Here is a 19,460-nt window from a genome sequence, read left to right on the forward strand (position 1 = left end):
CTAGACTGGACAAGACCTCAGGAGGTCATCTACCAACCCCCTGCTCAAAGCAGGACCAATCCCAAACTAAATCATCCCAGCCAGCGCTTTGTTAAGCCTGACCGTAAAAACCTCTAAGGAAGGTTTCCACCACCTCCCTAGGTAACGCATTCCAGTGCTTCACCACCCTCCTAGTGAAAAAGTTTTTCCTAATATCCAACCTAGACCTCCCACACTGCAACTTGAGACCATTGCTCCTTGTTCTGTCATCTGGTACCGCTGAGAACAGTCTAGATCCATCCTCTTTGGAACCCCCTTTCAGGTAGTTGAAAGCAGCTTTCAAATCCCCCCTTATTCCTCTCTTCTGCAGACTAAACAATCCCAGTTCCCTCAGCCTCTGCTCATAAGTCATGTGCTCCAGCCCCGTAATCATTTTTGTTGCCCTCCGCTGGACTCTTTCCAATTTTTCCACACCCTTCTTGTAGTGTGGGGCCCAAAACTGGACACAGTACTCCAGATGAGGCCTCACCAAAGTTGAATAGTTGCGGACCTCTAGGCACTACTGCAATATAAATGATAATAATGAAGCTGCAATGCTGCTGCTCTGTTTCTGTTGCCACTGTGGGATGTAAAACAAGAGTTCTTATGAGAAATTATTATTTTAAAGGCCACCCAAGTAAATATTTCATGCTCTACCTAGCCGAAAGTCATCTTGTGGTGTTTAGATGCTGCATGTGAAGCTTGGAAAAAAGACTTCCACTGTAAATAAAGTTCTGTGTAGTTGTTAATACTTTGCTTGGTGGATACAACACATCTGTAACAACAGAAGGCATAGTGATCCAAGAAAATCATTTACAGGACTGGGAATGGCTGAGCCATTACAAACGTTGAATCTATCTCCCCTTGTAAGTATTCTCACACTTCTTATCAAACTGTCTGTACTGGGCTAGCTTGATTATCACTTCAAAAGTTTTTTTCTCTTACTTAATTGGCCTCTCAGAGTTGGTAAGACAACTCCCACCTGTTCATGCTCTCTGTATGTGTGTACATATATCTCCTCAAGATATGTTCCACTCTATATGCATCCGAAGAAGTGGGCTGTAGTCCACAAAAGCTTATGCTCTAATAAATGTGTTAGTCTCTAAGGTGCCAGAAGTACTCCTGTTCTTTTTGCGGATACAGACTAACACGGCTGCTACTCTGAAAGAAAATCATTGCATCTCTGCTGTTAAAATAAAACACAAATATTTTAAAACAAAGATGCCTTTGTGTACAGACACAATAAAGAGGGAAGTATTGAAGGAACACTGATAGTGCACGGTGTTTATACACAGACTGTGAAATTAAACAGGACAGGGTAATTCTGAAACTGTGTTTCTCTTTCTTTCTCTATGGTTACTATCAGATGGGATGAGGGTATACAAACATGTACTTGTAATTTAGATTACATGTTTCTGTGTAGACTAGAGGGCCTTTCATTTTATTGGTTTTGGGGCGGGGTGAGTTCAAAAGCATTTAAGGGATTTAGGAACACAAATTCCATTGAAATGCAATGGGACTTGTTTTCTTAAATCTCTTAGATGTTTTAGAAAAATCTTACCCCAAATTTATTATGATGATTACACTGAAGGCTAGTAGTGGAAGCCCAGCATCGGGATGAACCCTTAAAAATTGTGTAAGGGAGCCCAAACTATTTTTAACTGTATTTGACCCTTCAGCAACTAAAGCATGGCTAGGCATACTTTCAACAAATTGTAGCCTTTGTTCCCTATTTTTCCGTGCACACATGAAACAGAGGAATAGAAAATGTGTGTATAAAAATGTGTGTAATCATCTGTGAAGGCTCAGGGTACCTGTGCAGTGCTTTAAATAATTCATAATTGTTATATGACCAGTAATAGCTGCCTAATGTTGACATACCTTCTCCAGTTACTTTAGCTAACATTAACTTTGTCAAGATCTGCGGTGTCAAAGTCAAATGGCAGAAGTATTTTAAATGTCTCAGTTCTCTTGACTGCTAATATTTGCATAGTATTATCGACATTTTGAAAGGCTTCAAAGTTGTCCCTAGTTATTCACATAAAGGGTTTTTTCTCTCTCTCTCCCAACATATTTAACTTTCCTAATGCGTTGCAGAAAATTAGGTCTATATGGGGAAAATCTGGGAAAACAAATCAGACAAGAAATGGTTTCTTAAGGAAGGTGTTTGCTATATAATACTTTTGTTATGATGGCTTTAAAAAGAGATTCATGATTACAAACACTTATCCTATATCAGTGTATACCTTTAGTCTGTATTTAAATGTACCTTGATATAGAATCTTCCTTAAAATACTGCATGATGTAAGCACCTTCATCTGGCTTTATTTAACATGGAAAACTATCTAATTTAATTGGACGTAAGAAACAAGCCTTGATTTATGTATTTCTTGGGCACCCAGATTCCCATTAAAATGCCAGGAGTTCTGGGTGTGTCAGGAAAACAGGATCAAGCCAGAAAGGGTAGCCAAAGAGATGAAAACATGGGGCCAAAGCACAGTTGGTAAAAATCAGTGTAGCTCCATTGAAGTCAATTATTTGCAGCAGCTGAGGTTCTGGCCTATTTCATGTTACTCTAAACCAGATCATTCGAACACAGTTTTTTTGTTGAATTAGGAAGACCAGATTCCAGGGGCAACAAAATATTGATTGCACATGGTGCCATTTATTTACTTTATATTTACAGATATTGTGCTCAGCCTTATGAGCACTTAGCTTTACTTGGGGTTTGTGCTGTAGAAGGATTTTTTTAACTCACCTATGGAATATTATATCAGACTCTGCATCTGCTGTGAGTAATTGATTTGGCAGAAAAGCTAAGCTGAAAATTTCCTTTAATCTTTTATTTCTTTACTTCTCAGTTTTCCCTCTTTTTTTGCTTTCCCGACAATGCCTCTTTTCTCTTTCCTTCTGGTTTTTATCATGTTGATGGTTCCAGATATCCTTGCTCAGGCTGTCAATCACATGCCATCCTGTCGAAGAGTGTATGCCCCATGAAAATCACTTGGGATAGATTATTTTTATCCATCCTTTCAAAGGAAATTCAATTTAACAGTCATTTTGAATAGCATAAAACACTAACTTATTTGGCATCTTTATTTTAAATGAAAGCACCGGATTCTCTTCCTGTCAAAACACTGGATTTCTCCATAGGAAGAATTCTACCACTGCTTGATTGGTAATAAGCATGTAGTGAGTGGTACACCTTAATAAATCAAGACCTCAAGAGACCGATCTGTGTTTGATCACAAAAGTGCTGTACTTATTTGAACCATATGTACCTTCTAAAACACAAAGATTTATAAATCTTCTCTTTCATCTGTTAAACTATTAAGAAATTAAATATAATTTAAGACATTTTAACTTATTTTTAGGAGATTCACTCAATAGAAAACAGTGCCATATAATATTTATAAATAACAAAATTGGCTTTCCCTTGATAGGACAGTTAGATAATGTTCGCCAGGACTATTTCAGGTTGTATTCCACCAGAGTGTGACAATAAAATACTAATATTTTCACTTTTATATGTGTATTGAAACTCTATTTCGGAATATTCATGGAGGAACTAATGGTATTTAACTCCCCTATTTTGCACTTTTTGCTCAGGGAAAAATCCTACTACTACTACTAATAATAATACTAATAATAAATAAATACCTAGATGTCATATAAAGTTTGTCATCCATACATCTGAAAGTGTTTTACAAAAGAGATAAGTATCATTAAATATTGAAGTCAGTGTGGAATTTTCCTGAGTAAGGAGAGAGAAAGAAGAGCTTAGGTGAAGTGGGGACAGTTTGCCCTTGACCACTCTTTGAGAGGGCACCCATATCAAGCTGTGACCTGGCACGCGGGGTCACAGTGCCACTCAGGTTTGGCCCAGTGGCCCCTCCTCCATGACAGAGGGGTGACCAGGCCAACCTGAGTGGCACTGTGACCCCACACAACAGGTGGCATTGCTCGAAACAGGTAAGTTGCTTAGGCTTCGGCTTCCGCCCTGGGTGGTGAGTCTCAGGGCCCTGGGTTTCAGCCCCATTTGGTGGGGCTTCAGCTTTCTGCCCTGGGCCCCAGCAAATCTAATGCCAGCCCTGCTTGGCGGACCCCCAGAAACCTGCTTGTGGCCCCCCAGAGGGCCCCCAACCCCGGTACAGAATAGGGTGGCCAGGTGTCCAGTTTTTGACCAGAACACCTGGTTGAAAAGGGATCCTGGAGGCTCTGGTCAGCACCACTGACCAGGCCATTGACTGTGCGGTTGGCGGCAGTGCGCAGCAGGGCTGGCAGGCTCTCTGCTAGCCTCAATACCGCGTGGCTCCCAGGAAGCAGCCAGCATGTCCCCCCTCTAGCTCCTATACGTAGGGGCAGAAGGGGACTCCACAATTAGCAGCTGGTCAATGGGAGCTGCAGGGGCAGCACCTGCAGACGGGGCAGCACACAGAGCCTCCTGGCTGCATCTCCGCGTAGGAGCTGGACAGGGGACATACCGCTGCTTCCAGGAGCTGCTTGAAGTAAGCGCCTCGTGGAGCCTGCACCCTTGAACCCCCCTTCCCCCCGCGCCCAAACACCCTGCTCCAGCCCCCCAAGCCACTGCTCCAGCCCTGATCCCCCTCCCACCCTCCAAACCCCTCAGTCCTAACCCGGAGCCCCGTCCTGCACCCCAAATCCCTCATCCCTGGCCCCACCCCAAAGCCCGCAGCCAGAGGCCTCACTCCCTCTCGCATCCCAACCCACTGCCTCAGCCTGGAGCCCCCTCCCGCACTCTGAACTCCTCATTTCAGGCCCCACTCTGGAGCCCGCATCCCCAGCCGGAGCCCTCACCCTCACCCCCTCACGCACCCCAGCCCCCTGAGCCAGCCCAGTGAAAATGAGCGAGTGAGGGTGGGGAGAGCGACCGACAAAGGGAGCGGGGATGGAGTGAGCAGGGGCGGGTCCTCAGAGAAGGGGCAGGGCATTGGCGGGGCCTTGGAGGCGGGGTGGGGCGGGCAGGAGCGTGGTGAGCGTGTTCAGTTTTATGCAAGTAGAAAGTTGACAACCCTAGTTGAGAACCACTGCTCTGGACAATGAAATATAAAGCTATAGGGCAAGCTTAAAAGCTGGTGAGCTCAATGGACTTGTACTCATTTATACCAGCTAAGGATCTGGCCCTATGCCCAACCAGTTGCATATATAATGGTGATTTATCTTGTTACTATATACACACTTGTCATTTTTCTTCCTTTTAAATTACCAAGATCGTGGGGTAAGGGATGGGAGATCCTAGCCCCACTGAAATCACTGGCAAAACTCCCAATTCTGTGGGCCACGATTTCCCCCAGGATGACTATATTTTTGTTTTATATTACATCCTTTCACCTGCTGTATCTATCCGCCTACTCAGTTAGGTACCCAATTTCCAAGTTTTTGCTCTTTCACAAACATTTCACTGACAGTATCAAAGTGGAACCATGTGATTTGCACGTTGTACAAATAGTTTGACAAAACATATCTTTGCTCCTGGTTTTCCTTATTTTTTGTTACGATCACGGTGTGGCTCTAGCCTCACTTACACCAGTTCTGCACCAGTGTAACTCAGTTTACTTCAGTGTAATTACTCCTGATTTGCACCAGAACCAAGGCGATCAGAATCAGACCAATGCCTTCCATTCTGTGCATTGAAAGAGAGCATATTTGATCTTTTTTCCAGCATACTGTTTTATCATTCTAAAACATCAGGGTGGTCACACAAGACAATCTAACTATAATAATAAATAAAGTGAGGAGGAGCATGGGTGCATGTCAAAAATTTATCCCAAATGTGTTATACTGTCACTTGTTTAAAACCTGCATTATTTCCGTGTCACTATAATCCATTGAAAAAACAGATAGTGAAAATGCTTTCCACTGGTTTGAAAAGAGCCTCTCACCCTCACCCCCTTTTTAAAATTAAGTTTCCATCATTACAGTGAGTTGATGTTAAGTAGCAAAATATCAACATTGAATTTCTCTTCAAAAACAAAAGAAATAAAATTGAAGACTAGAGAATATTTATTGGACTGGCATATATTCCTTTGATTAAATTTTAAAATCTCTATGTTTACAGCCTGTTTAATGGTTTTATGTTGTTATTTTTAATGGGAGCTACAGCTTCACTGTGGAAAGCTATGAAGGGGAACTTTACTCCAGAATTCTACATGAGTATACGCTTTGGTTTCTGTAGGGGTGGATGTAGTATCCATACTATATATCTTGGCAGATTTGTAATGTTTTATGTTTCCATTGCATAAGACATAAAAATAGATCAGTCACAGTGCCACCTGCTGAATAGGATCTACAATCACTAAGAAACATAAACTAAATACTTAGAAGACAGAAAAAAGTGAAAGATTAATTTTAAGCACAAACAGCTACTTAATGAGATCAGAGCACAATCTAATAAGCTTAACTATGTAAATGCATCTCATGTTTTTAAAGGTTTGAATTCTATTGAATATTTGCAACTAAACCAAATTTAGAGGGGGAAAAACCCAAAATGTACCCAGCAATCTGTTACATGAATAGGATCCCACCAGTAATAATCTTGTCCAATATTGTAAAAAGATAAGGAGAAAGTTCTGTGCTTCATAAGGCACTTAGACCATCCAAAAGTACAATAATCACCTTATTTAATTTCAGAGATTTTTATGAAATGTGGTTTGTACAGACAAATACGGGAAGGTCTGTATTTAGAGTTGTGTTTGTGGGGTTTATTTTTCCCTCTGATGTTTGCTGTACTCTGACTGCAGGCTTCATGTTCAAATCCACAAATTCCAAAGAAGTGTCTAGAAGAAAGTTGATTCCTCCATGGGAAGAATCATCCATGGACATCAATGATCTATCCCCTTTGACTGGGACAAATACATTCTCCAAATGGAGCTTCTTAGCCAGGATCATCTGCTGTTAAAAAGAAGAGATTGTGTCATGTGCCTCCTTTTAGTCTACAAGGACTGTAGGTTTACGAGTATCTGATGTGACAGCCAATGTAGTGACTGTTTCTGCTAGGACATTTGAATGTTGTAGTGCTGTGATAACCAGGAAGAGTGAATGTCCACAGTTGACTCAAGTCCTTTAGTTTGTTACTGTCTTTAGCTGTATTGGTCGTAACAGATCTAGGGAAATCCTAGCTCCATTGAAGTCATAGGCAAAACACACACTGACTTCAGTGGGGCAGGATTTCACACACACACACACACCGTGTTTATAAAAGGTAGTTGAAAGGTGAAATTTCTTCCCCATTTTGCATATTAGCTGACTATTAATTCCTGATTAGCATTCATAAATTGGAAGAGCTAAATCCTTGATGCTAGGAAAGTGAGCTTATATCATCCCAGTTACTGAATGTAGCGGAAGACGATGTTTCTTGCAGCTATTAGGATATTGCTTTCTGTTTATTGCTCTATCAAATTTCTGAGAAGTCGGCCCAGCTGCCATATTATGAGTTAAAATGGCTGCATATTATAGCAGAGTTCCTCACTGCAATCTCTCACAATGACTTTTACTTCTATTTTTCACATTAACTGAAAATTTAAGTATCGCAGACTAAAAAGTATATGGATTCTTTTTGTATATGGAAAAACAGAGTGGTAACTTTCAGCATTACCACTATCTGCGACTTCATAAGTCATCTCTTTTTTTTTGGTGTGATTCATTCTGCCTTTTTAGTACAATGGGTCAAGGTGAAAGCATAGGGGTTGGGGAAGAAATGAAGGATCTTTTCCCCCTTTGATATGCTCTTTAGGCAACAGTGTAGCTATTCTGAGCCCAATAAATATCATTGAGATGCAGCTTCAAATGGTCATCTGCAGTGTTTAAAAGCAGGATTGCTTTGAAGATTATGGGTAGGTCAGGGAGGCAGAATGACATTACTAGTGTACTGGCTCATGTTCAGTGGCAAAGATTCCTTGTTTCCCAGGGAGAAAGAACTGTGCCTCCTGTTATCAATTTTATATGGAATATTGCCAGATAAGGGTCCCAACCTTGTCAGACTGATCCAAGCACTTGTAAAATGATATTTTTATTTTGGTGATGGATTACTAGTTCCTGTGTATAATCATTTGCTCTAAAGTACTGATGGGTTGAGGATGAAGGCTGGTTTTACTGTTACCATCCAATCAGGAAGAATGGCATGTCCAGAGAAACTAAACTGACTTTTATAGGCTTGAGGACAGGCTGAACTTTATTCTTAAAACCACTAGTAGATGGTTGTCCTCAAATTTGAAGGTTGTCTAATGAGTCTTATCCAGAAGGACTTTTTGATTTATCCTGTAATCATTTGTGTTACAAGTCTCTCAGGAGCTTTCTATATCTCTCTGTCTTGGTTTCTCTTCTTTTCATACATCTCTTTTTGGCAAGAGGAGTGAGCAGATTTTGGAATTCACTGGTAGCAAAAATCTGAATTAATTAACACTCCTTTGTGATTTGCCAGGTTCTTGCCAAAGCTGGCTAGCTATAATATTTGTAGTCCACAGCTAAACTGATAGTTAAAGAAATAAAATGTCATTCCAATTTCTGCTCACATTACATGGACATCACAGATTACATTAGAGAATCGATTACATTATTGTTTGAGACACATGGCAACCCTAAGTGCTACCTCTTGTTATGAAGCAGGCCTGAGAGGGTCACCTTGCATACTCTGCTTGTTCAGCATGTCAGAATCATTTGTCAATGTCCCACATCTGGAAAGCATCTTCACTGGAAGAATGCGCTGCAGAATTAAGTAATGTGGGAGGTAAGATTGTATTTCTGCAAAAATTTAAAGAGGGAACTGAAGATTTTTTTGAGAAGGCAAAAGAGGTGAGCGATAGACTTGTGTGGTTGTGATATAATGCTACACAAAGCCATGCGCCTGTGTAGCTTTGTCACCCTCCTTAACAAAGTAGAAACCGGAACATGGAACAATCAGTATTTATGGTTATCAACAGAAGCCTATATAGAGGGTCTGCACTGGTTGGGGGGGTGGGGAGGAGGGAAGTGTTGGCTTTTGAGAGTTGGGTTTATCAGGGTAAATGATTAGTCTAGGCAGCAGCATGTTGTTGGCTATGCACTCAAAAATCACCACCTTTAAGAAGCTTTCTGTATTTAGAACACCAAGCATATTTTGCTGAAAGAAAAAAAAAGGTTTTAATTTAAAAACTGGAGATGTCATAATCAAAAAGTTCCCAAGTTCATTCTTCTAGGAGGAGAGATATTTGCTCTAGCACAATCCTCGGAAGTTTGGAAGGATAGACACTATTTGGGAAACGAGCATTAAAACAGGGCAGAAATTAGCCATAGTGAATACAGCCTGGTATGGCTCTGCAAATAGCCAACAGTGTCCTGTCCAAGAAAGAAGAGAGCTGCTGGAAGCCCAGCACATCTCATCATTTTTTATTATCCTCACATAGAAGGGAGAATAATCCGAATCAGTTCATAAAAAGTGTGCTTGTTATAAGAAAGAACTTGGCAAGTGAGATTGCCTTGAATATCTGCCAATGTGTGTCTGGAAGGCAGAGGACAGACCTGCAGAATTGGACAGGGCATGGAAAATAGTGAGCACGGAACTGGGAAGTTTTGTTCAATTTCAGATACTGTAGTTCTTTTATGAAATATATTCTAAGAGCCTATAGTTGCTCTAAGCCTTTGATTGGTAAGTGAACTGACAGAGTCAATTTAGGAATGTGTAAATATTGAAACAACCATTTCTTTGTGTGCCCAGAGGAAGCAGAGAAATTCTGTCCCTGCAGTAATGATGCTTTGTATTTATAAGATAAAGATTTCAAGGAGCTAATTACACTGCCTGAAATAGCTAAGTAGCATTCTACTAATCTTACAGCTAGTTAAACTGAGATACATTGAGGTTGTGACTTGCCTAAGGATGGGAATGGAAGCAAACTGGCCTTTCCAGTCCTCTGTGCTAAACACTAAACAATACGGCCTCCTGAAACAGTCCTTCCTCTCTAAATGGGGTATCTTTTAAATTTCTATAGATCCATGTGAGGTGTAGGTTATGGAAAAAAGCCTTTTAGCTCTGGCATCTATACTGGCTTATCAAGGGGGGAAGCTCCTCTTTAGCTCACATGGTATGTAGTAGCTATTGCATATACAACACAAGGAGCCTGATTGAATTCTCAAATAGAGCAGGTCCAGCCACCAAATTGGAGGTTCTGCTAATTGGCTAAGTATTACCTAGTGTTGAGCCACCAGTCTGTGGTCCATCTACAATACAAGGTTATGGATGAAATTTTTGCTATCATTTACACTCACACAGTCCCTATTGACTTCACACCAGTTTCCCCCAGTGTGTTTCACAAAGTTTCTGCAAACTCACCTTTTGCACTCTCCATTATTGCTTTAGGGCTGTTTTAATCAGTGAGAATGGGACCTGGAGGAGCATACGTGTCTTCTGGATGTTCACTATAAACACATTTAGACACCAGGAACAAATTTTCCTAGTACTGTTCAATAAAGTCAATAATGTTACACCAGGAATTAATTTGGCCCAGGGATACTAATTTTTAAATATGCATGCCTATATAGGACAAACCTCTCATAGTTAGACATCCAGATTAGTGTTATAGGAGGTGCATATATTTCCCTCCTCCTCAGCCTGATCTCAAAGATGCTAAACTCTCTCAACATCTCAATGGGAGATGAGGATGTACCTGGCATGACTGAGTTTTATATACAAGTCTGTCGATTTAAATGCCCAAATGTAGATTGCTCATCCTATTTCGGCACTCACATTTGAAAACAAGTCCACTCTGATTTCTTGTGCAGACCTAACCAAGAGGCGTATCTGTCAAGTGCAATATTGTCTCTGTTATGAGAATTTTGCTCCCAGGACAAGGTGCAGGTAAACCAGGGGAGTGTTACAAAGATATCTCTGGATCTTCTTCTGACCAGTGTATAAACAGAACTTTACAATTCCATTTTTCTCACCCCAAGGCTGAGTCAAAAATAGAATATATAGGGTTTTTATCGTTGAAAAGGAAAAGCAGGAAGTGTTGTTTGAGACAAAAATTGTATTTGCAGTTCTGGTTTGATCCCGTTTCTTATATATATACAAACATATATATATATATTAAATGCTTCTGAAAGATTTCATTTGGAGAGAGAAATTTTCTGACCATGCAGAACAGGTACAATGCAGCACAGCTTTTCTGACATTTCACCACCAAAATATCGCAGTTCTAATCTTAATATAATACTAGCAGTGATGAAAAGGCTCTTCTACACAGGGAAGTTACAACCAATTAACTAAAGATGTTAAGTTAATGCACATAAGTTAAAGTGTGTTAACCCCCATGTGTATGCCCACAAGCAATGTGGCTTTAGTGTGCTGTAGCTTAATTGTCCAGCATCAGGATTTTAGTCCCTTTTTTCAGGCTTGAGTTTTACTTCTTCAAAATAAACCAATTCAGCACAATGTTCACTGATAAACAGGTCCCTTTCCCTAATGCTGGGTCCCCAGAAGGAGCCTGAGCTGCTCTCTAAAGGTGTCATTTCCAAGGCGCTCTTTCTGGGCATTAAAACAAGTCTCTCTGCTTCCTTTTGCTTTCAGCCTTTCTGGCCTGCTCCTTGCAGGATTACACTCCCTAGGCCATCTGCCTGGGATCTAAGAAGGGCCTCTCTGCTCCCTTTTCTCCCTGAATTCAGGCTGTCCTTTAACCCAGCAGACCTGGTACCGAGGGTATTCGATACTGAAAAAAACAGGCAAACAAAAAACCTGCAGCAGAGGGTCTCAGAGCCTGAGTCAACTGACTCAGGTTCATGCTATGGGGCTAAACACAGCAGTGTAGATGTTCCTGCTTGGGCTGGAACCTGGGATCTGAAACCCTCTCCCTTCACTGGGTTTCGGGCCCAAGTGGGAATGTCTACATTGCTATTTTTAACCTCATCGCGTGAGACCCTTGTGCCTCGAGTCAGTTGACCAGGGCTCTGGGACTCACGGCCACGGGTTTTTTTGTTTTTTGCAATGCAGGTGTGCCGGGAGTCACCAAGCTTCTATCATCTGACCCCTGGACTTATTCCCTTCAGCAGGGGAGAGGGAGGATGAGCCTGGGACAGGGTGCAAGTGAGCCTCAGCCCTCCTGAAAGGTCAACTCACCATGTGGCAGCTACTCCAAATCCCTAATTGCCTTTGAAAATGTGGGCATACAGGGTACAGGATGTGTGCTACTCTCATTGATTTCAGTGGCAACATTTCCATTGAATTCAATGGGAGCTGAGTTGGGCCTTCAATAGAAAAAAAACATATGAAAGGGATGAAAGGAAGCAATGTTATTTGAAGTGACTGAGAATATACTTACTTATCATTGGGGGCTTAACAGACATGCAGCTTGGCAGGGGAAGCAAAGACTGGGAGAATTTATCCACCACAGTCTGAATTTTTGGCAAATGACTTTCCATTGATTCAGCCTCCTTTTCTCATTTGCAGTTAATGTTCTAAAGAGTTGTTTCCCTTTTCTGAAACACTAAAGAGGAAGCATTTTGTTTTTCTGTCACATGATAGATTGAGCATAAAGATTACAATGTACAAATCCACTTCCAGGTCTCCAGGACATTTGGACAGTTTTGAAAATTGTTCCCAGGTGTTCTGTGTCTCTCTCTTACTAGGCATTTGTAAGATTAAGACTATCTTAATGTCCCAAAAACCTTTTACCTCGTTCCCTAGAAAAAACATGAAAACGAAATCGTGAAATGAAGTTGTTGGGTATTGATCATGCACACTGGTTGTATTTCAGAGCTCTGGGATTTAAACAGGACATCAGTCTTTCATAGCCCATCTGGATACCTTGGTCTTCACACAATGCTGCTGGATGAATATCAAGAGCGACTGTTTGTGGGAGGAAGGGATCTTGTGTATTCTCTCAGCTTGGACCGAGTCAGCGAGAACTACAGAGAGGTGCGGTAACATAAAATAGTGCATGGCATGTGATTCTGCATGAGAATAACTTCCTAGTGCTGGGGGACTTGGATGGCTCAGGTGACTGGAAATGGGATAGTTGATGTTTTTACGTTTAAAGGGACACCAAAGGGAAATTTCTCTTCTTTTTTTTTTTAACTAAATTAATACCCACGATCACTTGAGCTGCAAAAGATTGGTGGAAATAAATATTTCTCACACTATTTCAGCTTGTTTATTTTGTGCATTTGACAGCATTTTGTTTACAGTTGATTGAACTGTTTCCCTCATATAGTCTTTCCCACAGCAATGGCGGGAAGGGAAAGCATTTTAAAAACCATAGAAGTACACAGATTGGAAGGGGCCTAGATTTCAAGTTGACTGTGTCCCTTTAAGTCACCAGGTCAAAGCCAATCTAGGTGAGCAGTGGCTGAAAGTTAGTATCATTTGTAGCCTGTTCAATGGTTTATGGGAGAAGACTTGCTGGTTTCTACTGGAGAGGTTTGCATGTTACAAAATCATTGCTTATAGTCTACGTGGCAGCCTAAGTGGAGAGGCCTCCAATGAATGGGGATGGAGACTGAACTGCTTTCTGACCCCTGAGGCTCAGATTGGAAGCACATTGACAGAGCAGTGTAAGGACAGGTCCACCGTACACACTGTTCTTGCCTGCTCTGTGGATAAAGGATTTTTAAATCTGGCCCTTTTCAGCAGCATCAAATTCACTTCAAAATAAATAAATAAAACACAGTTAGAAAAATATCTTTAACTGATTTCCACCGTGTACCAACCCTTAGACAATGAGCAGCTGACGCAAATACTCAGGAGACAAGTGTATTAATGTGGCTAGGTAGGAAATTAAATGTTGGGACTCCACTGTAAGATGGGCGTTCACTGCCCTTGCATTTGGTAGAAATTGCTCGTGTCCTGTGATGAGAGTAGTATCCAGGGATACAAAAACATTTAAGAAGTGTCTGTTTCTATAAAGTAACCAATCTTTCAATTAAGAATAAATCAGCATAAGAAGAGATGACAGCATAGAACATCTTATGCTTCTGTCCAACCATCTTAACCATCTTGTCCCATCTGGACACACTCTTCAGGCTCTCATTCCAGTGACTTTAAAAGAAAGATGAGCCATTTACACTGAAACTCCACCCTCCGTTGGGAGGCCTACGCACAGAGAATATCAGATTAGTGGCATTTTTTTTAATAATATGCAAAAGATCAGAAATTGGAATAAATGTTCAGCCTGACTGAATATATTTGGAAACATGACCTCATTGGGCTCGGCTCCTCAGAATCAACTTTCATAAGCTCTTTGGCTTTTCCTGTTGGTTATCCTAGAGTGCATTGCAGATATCCACTCCAAAGTCGAGAGGGCAGAGTAGAGAGACTTTGACTGCTGCTAGGGCCAACAATTTTATCAGCAAAGATGTAGACGGAAGGCACTTCATCAGACTTTTTCACATTAGAAATTTAGAGTGAAGTTTGAGTGATCCGGTTCATGCATTTCTACCTAAGGACCTCATCAAGCTGTAATTAATGGTATATTAATTAGCCATTTGAACTTTTCTTTCATGTTGCAAACACTCATTGAATTAATCTAAGACACAGTTATAAACCAAAGAGAGTATAATTACCATTCCAAACTGATACTGTGAAGAAGGGGGAAAAAAGAGGAAAGGCAAATTTATCTATTTCAGTCCTATCTCTGGTAACAGAGACAAGTTTCCAGAAGCAGCAGGGAAATGTTGTAAAGCTGGTGACTCTGGACCATATTTCATAAATCTCCTTTTGTCTTTGGTATCCTTAAAACATGCTGAAAAATTTTGTTGCAGTGTTCCCCATGTCTCCACATGGAATATGAAGAGAGTTTTTATTACCTCTAGCCTTAAATCTGAGACATGGGGATTATCTAGAAAAACAAAACAAAACAAAACAAAAACCCTTTTCATCAAAGATGTATCCCCTCTGTCAGAAAACAAGCCAAGAATTCCTTAGAATATTCAGCTATGATGAGTCCATTAGGAGCTCCTCTGAGAAAAGCAATAAAATACTGGGTAGATGTAAAATGATTTTTGTGTTTATTGACTGCCAAAATAATCCAGCAAATCTAAAATAACTTAATTGGTGGAGAATTTGAGGTGTGCACTCTGTGGAGTCTACATTTTAAAGACATCTATTCTGTTCCCCAGAGTTTGATTCCCTAACACCACCAAATTTAGAATGTAGAGAACATTTGTACCTGTAGGTGACTAAGTATGAATGTATTTCTCTTTCTAACAACATTAAAAATATCTTCATATATTGTCCTGGGCACCTTTTACATCATTTTAAGAATCAGTACAATTAAAATCAACAACAAGCTGTCAAGAAGCAGTCTTGTGGCTAAAGCATTGGATTAGGAGACCTTGATTCAACCCCAGCAGGCTGTAGACTTCCCATGTGACCTTAGGCAAGTCATTTAATCTCTCTGTACCTCAGTTCCCCATCTATACAATGGGGATAATGATACTTCCTTTCTCTTACCTGTGACTGTCTTACCTATTTGGATTGGAAACTCACTGGATAAGGTGTTTCTCTTCTTATGGGTATGTATAAGACCTAGCATAATGAGGCCCTGGTTTCAGGAGTGAGTTTTACCTACAGATCACACACAGCAGTTTTATAACTTATAAAATTGTTAAAATTGTTAGTGTATTCTACAGAAATAATTCTGAACACTACAGCTTCCAGTGGTGATACTGTGTAGTGTTCTGGACCTTGTCTGGAGAAAGCTGTGGTATTCTGTGGAGGGTGGGGAGTGATTGGAGGGGGGAAGAGAAACAGTGATCTGAGAAGTGGAAGGTGCATGTCAATAGGTTCACAGGACTAGTTCACAAAACCATACAAATGTTCAGATACTTCTGTATACCTTGTGAGGCCTCCCTCGTATGACCCTCACTGTCCTGGGATTTCTTATTCCCCTTGATACCACTTTTTGCATCTGGCTCTGCACACATTTGGGGCCTGAGACAAAGCCCACAAGACCTATCATTATCTAGCAAATCTTAGGAGAGGAGGCTTGTGTGGTGTTATGTATTATTCGTATCATTGTGGTGGAGTCTCCATCTCTTGAAGTCTTCAAATCAAGGTTTGAAGACTGGTTGCCTTTCTGGACAGTATGTTTTAGTCAAACACCAGTTATTGGGTTCAATACAGAGGTAATTGGATGAAACTTAATTGGCTTGTGATATACAGGAGATCAAACTATGCGATCTTCTGACCTTAAACTGCATGAATCTGTAGCTCATAACACTTCTCCAAACTGACCTAAACTTTGGAAGAAGTGAGGGTGTTGTTCAGAGACACTAAGCATGGTTCCAGCTCTGATTAAAACATTTCCTCTGCCTGAATTTGCTCAGAGTGGTTGCTTTATGTGGAGTTAAACCAGGTGAGAGTTTAGCCCAGCTATCAGTGCAATCTTACCATTCCACATGCTTATTCCTTTGAAAAGTATATTTTTAAAGTAGCCTTTTCCTATAGTGGGATACGGACAAACCTTAATGTCAGCAGTCACTTCCCACTATTTATCTTGGAATTTCCAAACAGAAATCTTATTTTTGTTGAGCTGAAAATGGTATCATCCAAAGTGGAGACATTTTTGTTTTCAGTTCTTAAAGTGCTAAGAAGTGAAATCATCAGGCTAGTCCACCAAGGTCATTGTTTCACATATTTTTCATCCATACAAAGTGGAATGAAACAAAATTCTATAGCATAGGTTAACTGAAAAGCCACTTGTGACATTTGGCCTTGCTTGCAATAATTGACACTAAGCAGCTGATCCTGCCTTCAGTGAGGTTAATAGCTAAATTCTCATTTACTTCAGTGGGAGCTGAATTCTATCCTAAGTGATGTTTAGAGCAGGAAACAAGTGATTTTCAAATGGGTGTTCAATGGGAAAGTGTTTAAAGTCTTTGGATATTAAGTGGGCACAGTTGTACTGAATTAGTACAAAATGCTTTGGTGCATGGATTTCCCTTCAGTTTAGAGAACCAATATTGAGTTTCCTCCACTATCTGATGGAGAAGACCGCCAGCTATAATGCAGGAGAAATTAAATGCCTCCTTATAGACTTGTATAGTTAACTTGTATAGTCAGAAACCTTGTGGTAAAAATTTGAATATTTAGCTTAATAACTGTTCTGAAAACTGGAATATTACAAAACATTATAAAACATTACTATATAGATTGTTGCAATGAAAACTGTACATTGAAAGTGGTGAATCTTTTAACCCGATCCCAAGAGGAAAAGCTGGATTGGCTGTGAATTATACACATTTATATCCCCACATGAATGATCTTGTGTTATTTCAGATACATTGGCCCAGTACACCCCGGCAGGCAGAAGAATGCACAATTAAAGGAAGAGATGCTGTAAGTATCATTAATTGCAAATCAATTACCTTTTAATTAGAGATGGGGTTGAACCAGAAACTTGGATCAAAGCATCCTTTAATTTTTGAGTGTTCAAAATCCAGATCCAATTCTGAACGTTGCAGTGTGGATCTACAGCATGACTATTGTTAGCACATTAAGTCACTGGTTTAACTGCTTTCAAGACCAAGCAATAACTGAGCAATGAACACACTGGCTCCTACTACCACACATGGGTTTTCTTTGGAGGTTTCACACCTAGTAATGGACAGGCCCGGCACCGCTTAGTTCATGAGATGTGATAGGATTGGCATCCGAGTGAAAGCCATTTGCTAACGGATGTTGATAGTTCTGTTTCTTCTTTTTCTCATGCAAGATCTCATTTACTCAGGAAGATTAAGGAAATCAGAACTTTCTTATCCTCACAGATCCATTTCAACCAAATCTTGCCATTTTTCCCACCACAACAATCCATTCCTTACTTTCTGTCCTACATCCTGAAACTCTCATCCAGTTCCATATTAACATCTATTTTGAGTACTACAACCTCTTAATTTTAGGCCTCTATGATACTAACTTAGCCATCACCATCCCCTCCACAATGTGACTGCTAAAATGATCTCCCTTATCTCATCTGTCATTCTGAACATATCATCTCTAGCCTCCCCTTCAAGTTCTGCACTGGCTTGAATAATGGCCTTGTCTCCTATCACATCTTCCCTCTTCACCCACTGTTGTTTGCCAATAATGCCAGTCTAGACACCCTATTGATTTTTCTTCTTACATGCCTATCTCCCGGCCTTTGTCTGTATTGCCATGTGCATAGAATATCATCCTACCCTGGTACACCAAGCTGCAGCCTCTTTTGATTCTAATCTCTCCGAAAGACTAGACTACTTCTTACAGCGTACCCACAAGAAGCAAGTTAAATTAATAGTAATATATAAAATGCACTGTAAGTTACATCCACCCCGTGGTCTGCTATCCCCACACACAGGCCTATGGGACTTTAATAGGGATCAGTGCAAGGATGCCGGGACTCACACCCGTACAGAGTTCCCATTTGACACCATAGACTGAAAATTCTTTGAGGCACAAATGATATTTATTTTGTACAGCATCAAGTTCATTGTCAGCACCTAATGAATGTACTTGCCACTGAACTAGCTAACACTGGACGAGAGGATTTCAAAAGGCCAGAGTGAAAATGTGTGAAAATACAGCAAACAGTCAAGCGCAAACACAGCCACAAAAAATATTGTCAGTGACGCCTAGGAAGCTGTAAACATCAATGGTCAACACTAGCATGAAAAACATACTTCTCATCTGCCTTGAGGGCATGGAAGCACCAGTTTTAAGAAATGAACAACCAAGCTATCTCACTCCTTACACACCTGAAGCTGAAGTGAACCTTGCTGAAGTTTCTTAAATGTTCAATAGACTTTTTTCAGCCCTCATTTCACTGAGTTACCTGCAATAGCAGGAGACTGGACTCAATGACCCAGGATACCTCCTCCAGTCCTATGTGTGTATACATATATGATATATATATATATCAGGAGAGATTAATAAGACTGGGACTTTTCAGCTTGGAAAAAAGACAACTAAGGGGGGATATGATAGAGGTCTATAAAATTATGACTGGTGTGGAGAAAGTAAATAAGGAGGTGTTATTTACTCCTTCTCATAACACAAGAACTAGGGGTCACCAAAAGAAATTAATAGGCAGCAGGTTTAAAACAAACAAAAGGAAGTATTTTTTCACATAACACACAGTCTACCTGTGGAAATCCTTGCCAGAGGATGTTGTGAAGACCAAGACTATAACATGGTTAAAAAAAGAACTAGATAAATTCATGGAAGATAGGTCCATCAAAGGCTATTAGCCAGGATGGGCAGGGATGGTGCTCCTAGCCTCTGTTTGCCAGAAGCTGGGAATGGGCGACAGGGGATGGATCACTTGATGATGACCTGTTCTATTCATTCCCTCTGGGGTACTTGGCATTGGCCACTGTCAGAGGATGGGATATTGGTCAGGATGGTATGACCCAGTGTGGATGTTCTCATGCTCATGTTTTTGTGCTTTCAAAATCAGTCTGGAAGCAGAAGGGAAAGGGGAAAA

At 40.6% G+C, this 19,460-nt stretch overlaps 1 protein-coding gene across 1 annotated transcript in view; it reads left to right on the forward strand.

Moving 5' to 3' along the window:
- The window catches only part of SEMA3E (semaphorin 3E), a 229,448-nt gene that overhangs the window by 106,485 nt on the left and 103,503 nt on the right, over window positions 1-19,460 (forward strand). Inside the window, exons 2-3 of the mRNA XM_054017241.1 lie at window positions 12,759-12,919; window positions 17,279-17,338. Coding sequence (XP_053873216.1) covers window positions 12,759-12,919; window positions 17,279-17,338 — 221 coding nt within the window. The remainder of the gene's footprint in view (window positions 1-12,758; window positions 12,920-17,278; window positions 17,339-19,460) is intronic.

Source organism: Malaclemys terrapin, chromosome 1 (genome assembly GCF_027887155.1).
Source record: "Malaclemys terrapin pileata isolate rMalTer1 chromosome 1, rMalTer1.hap1, whole genome shotgun sequence".
NCBI lineage: Eukaryota > Metazoa > Chordata > Testudines > Emydidae > Malaclemys > Malaclemys terrapin.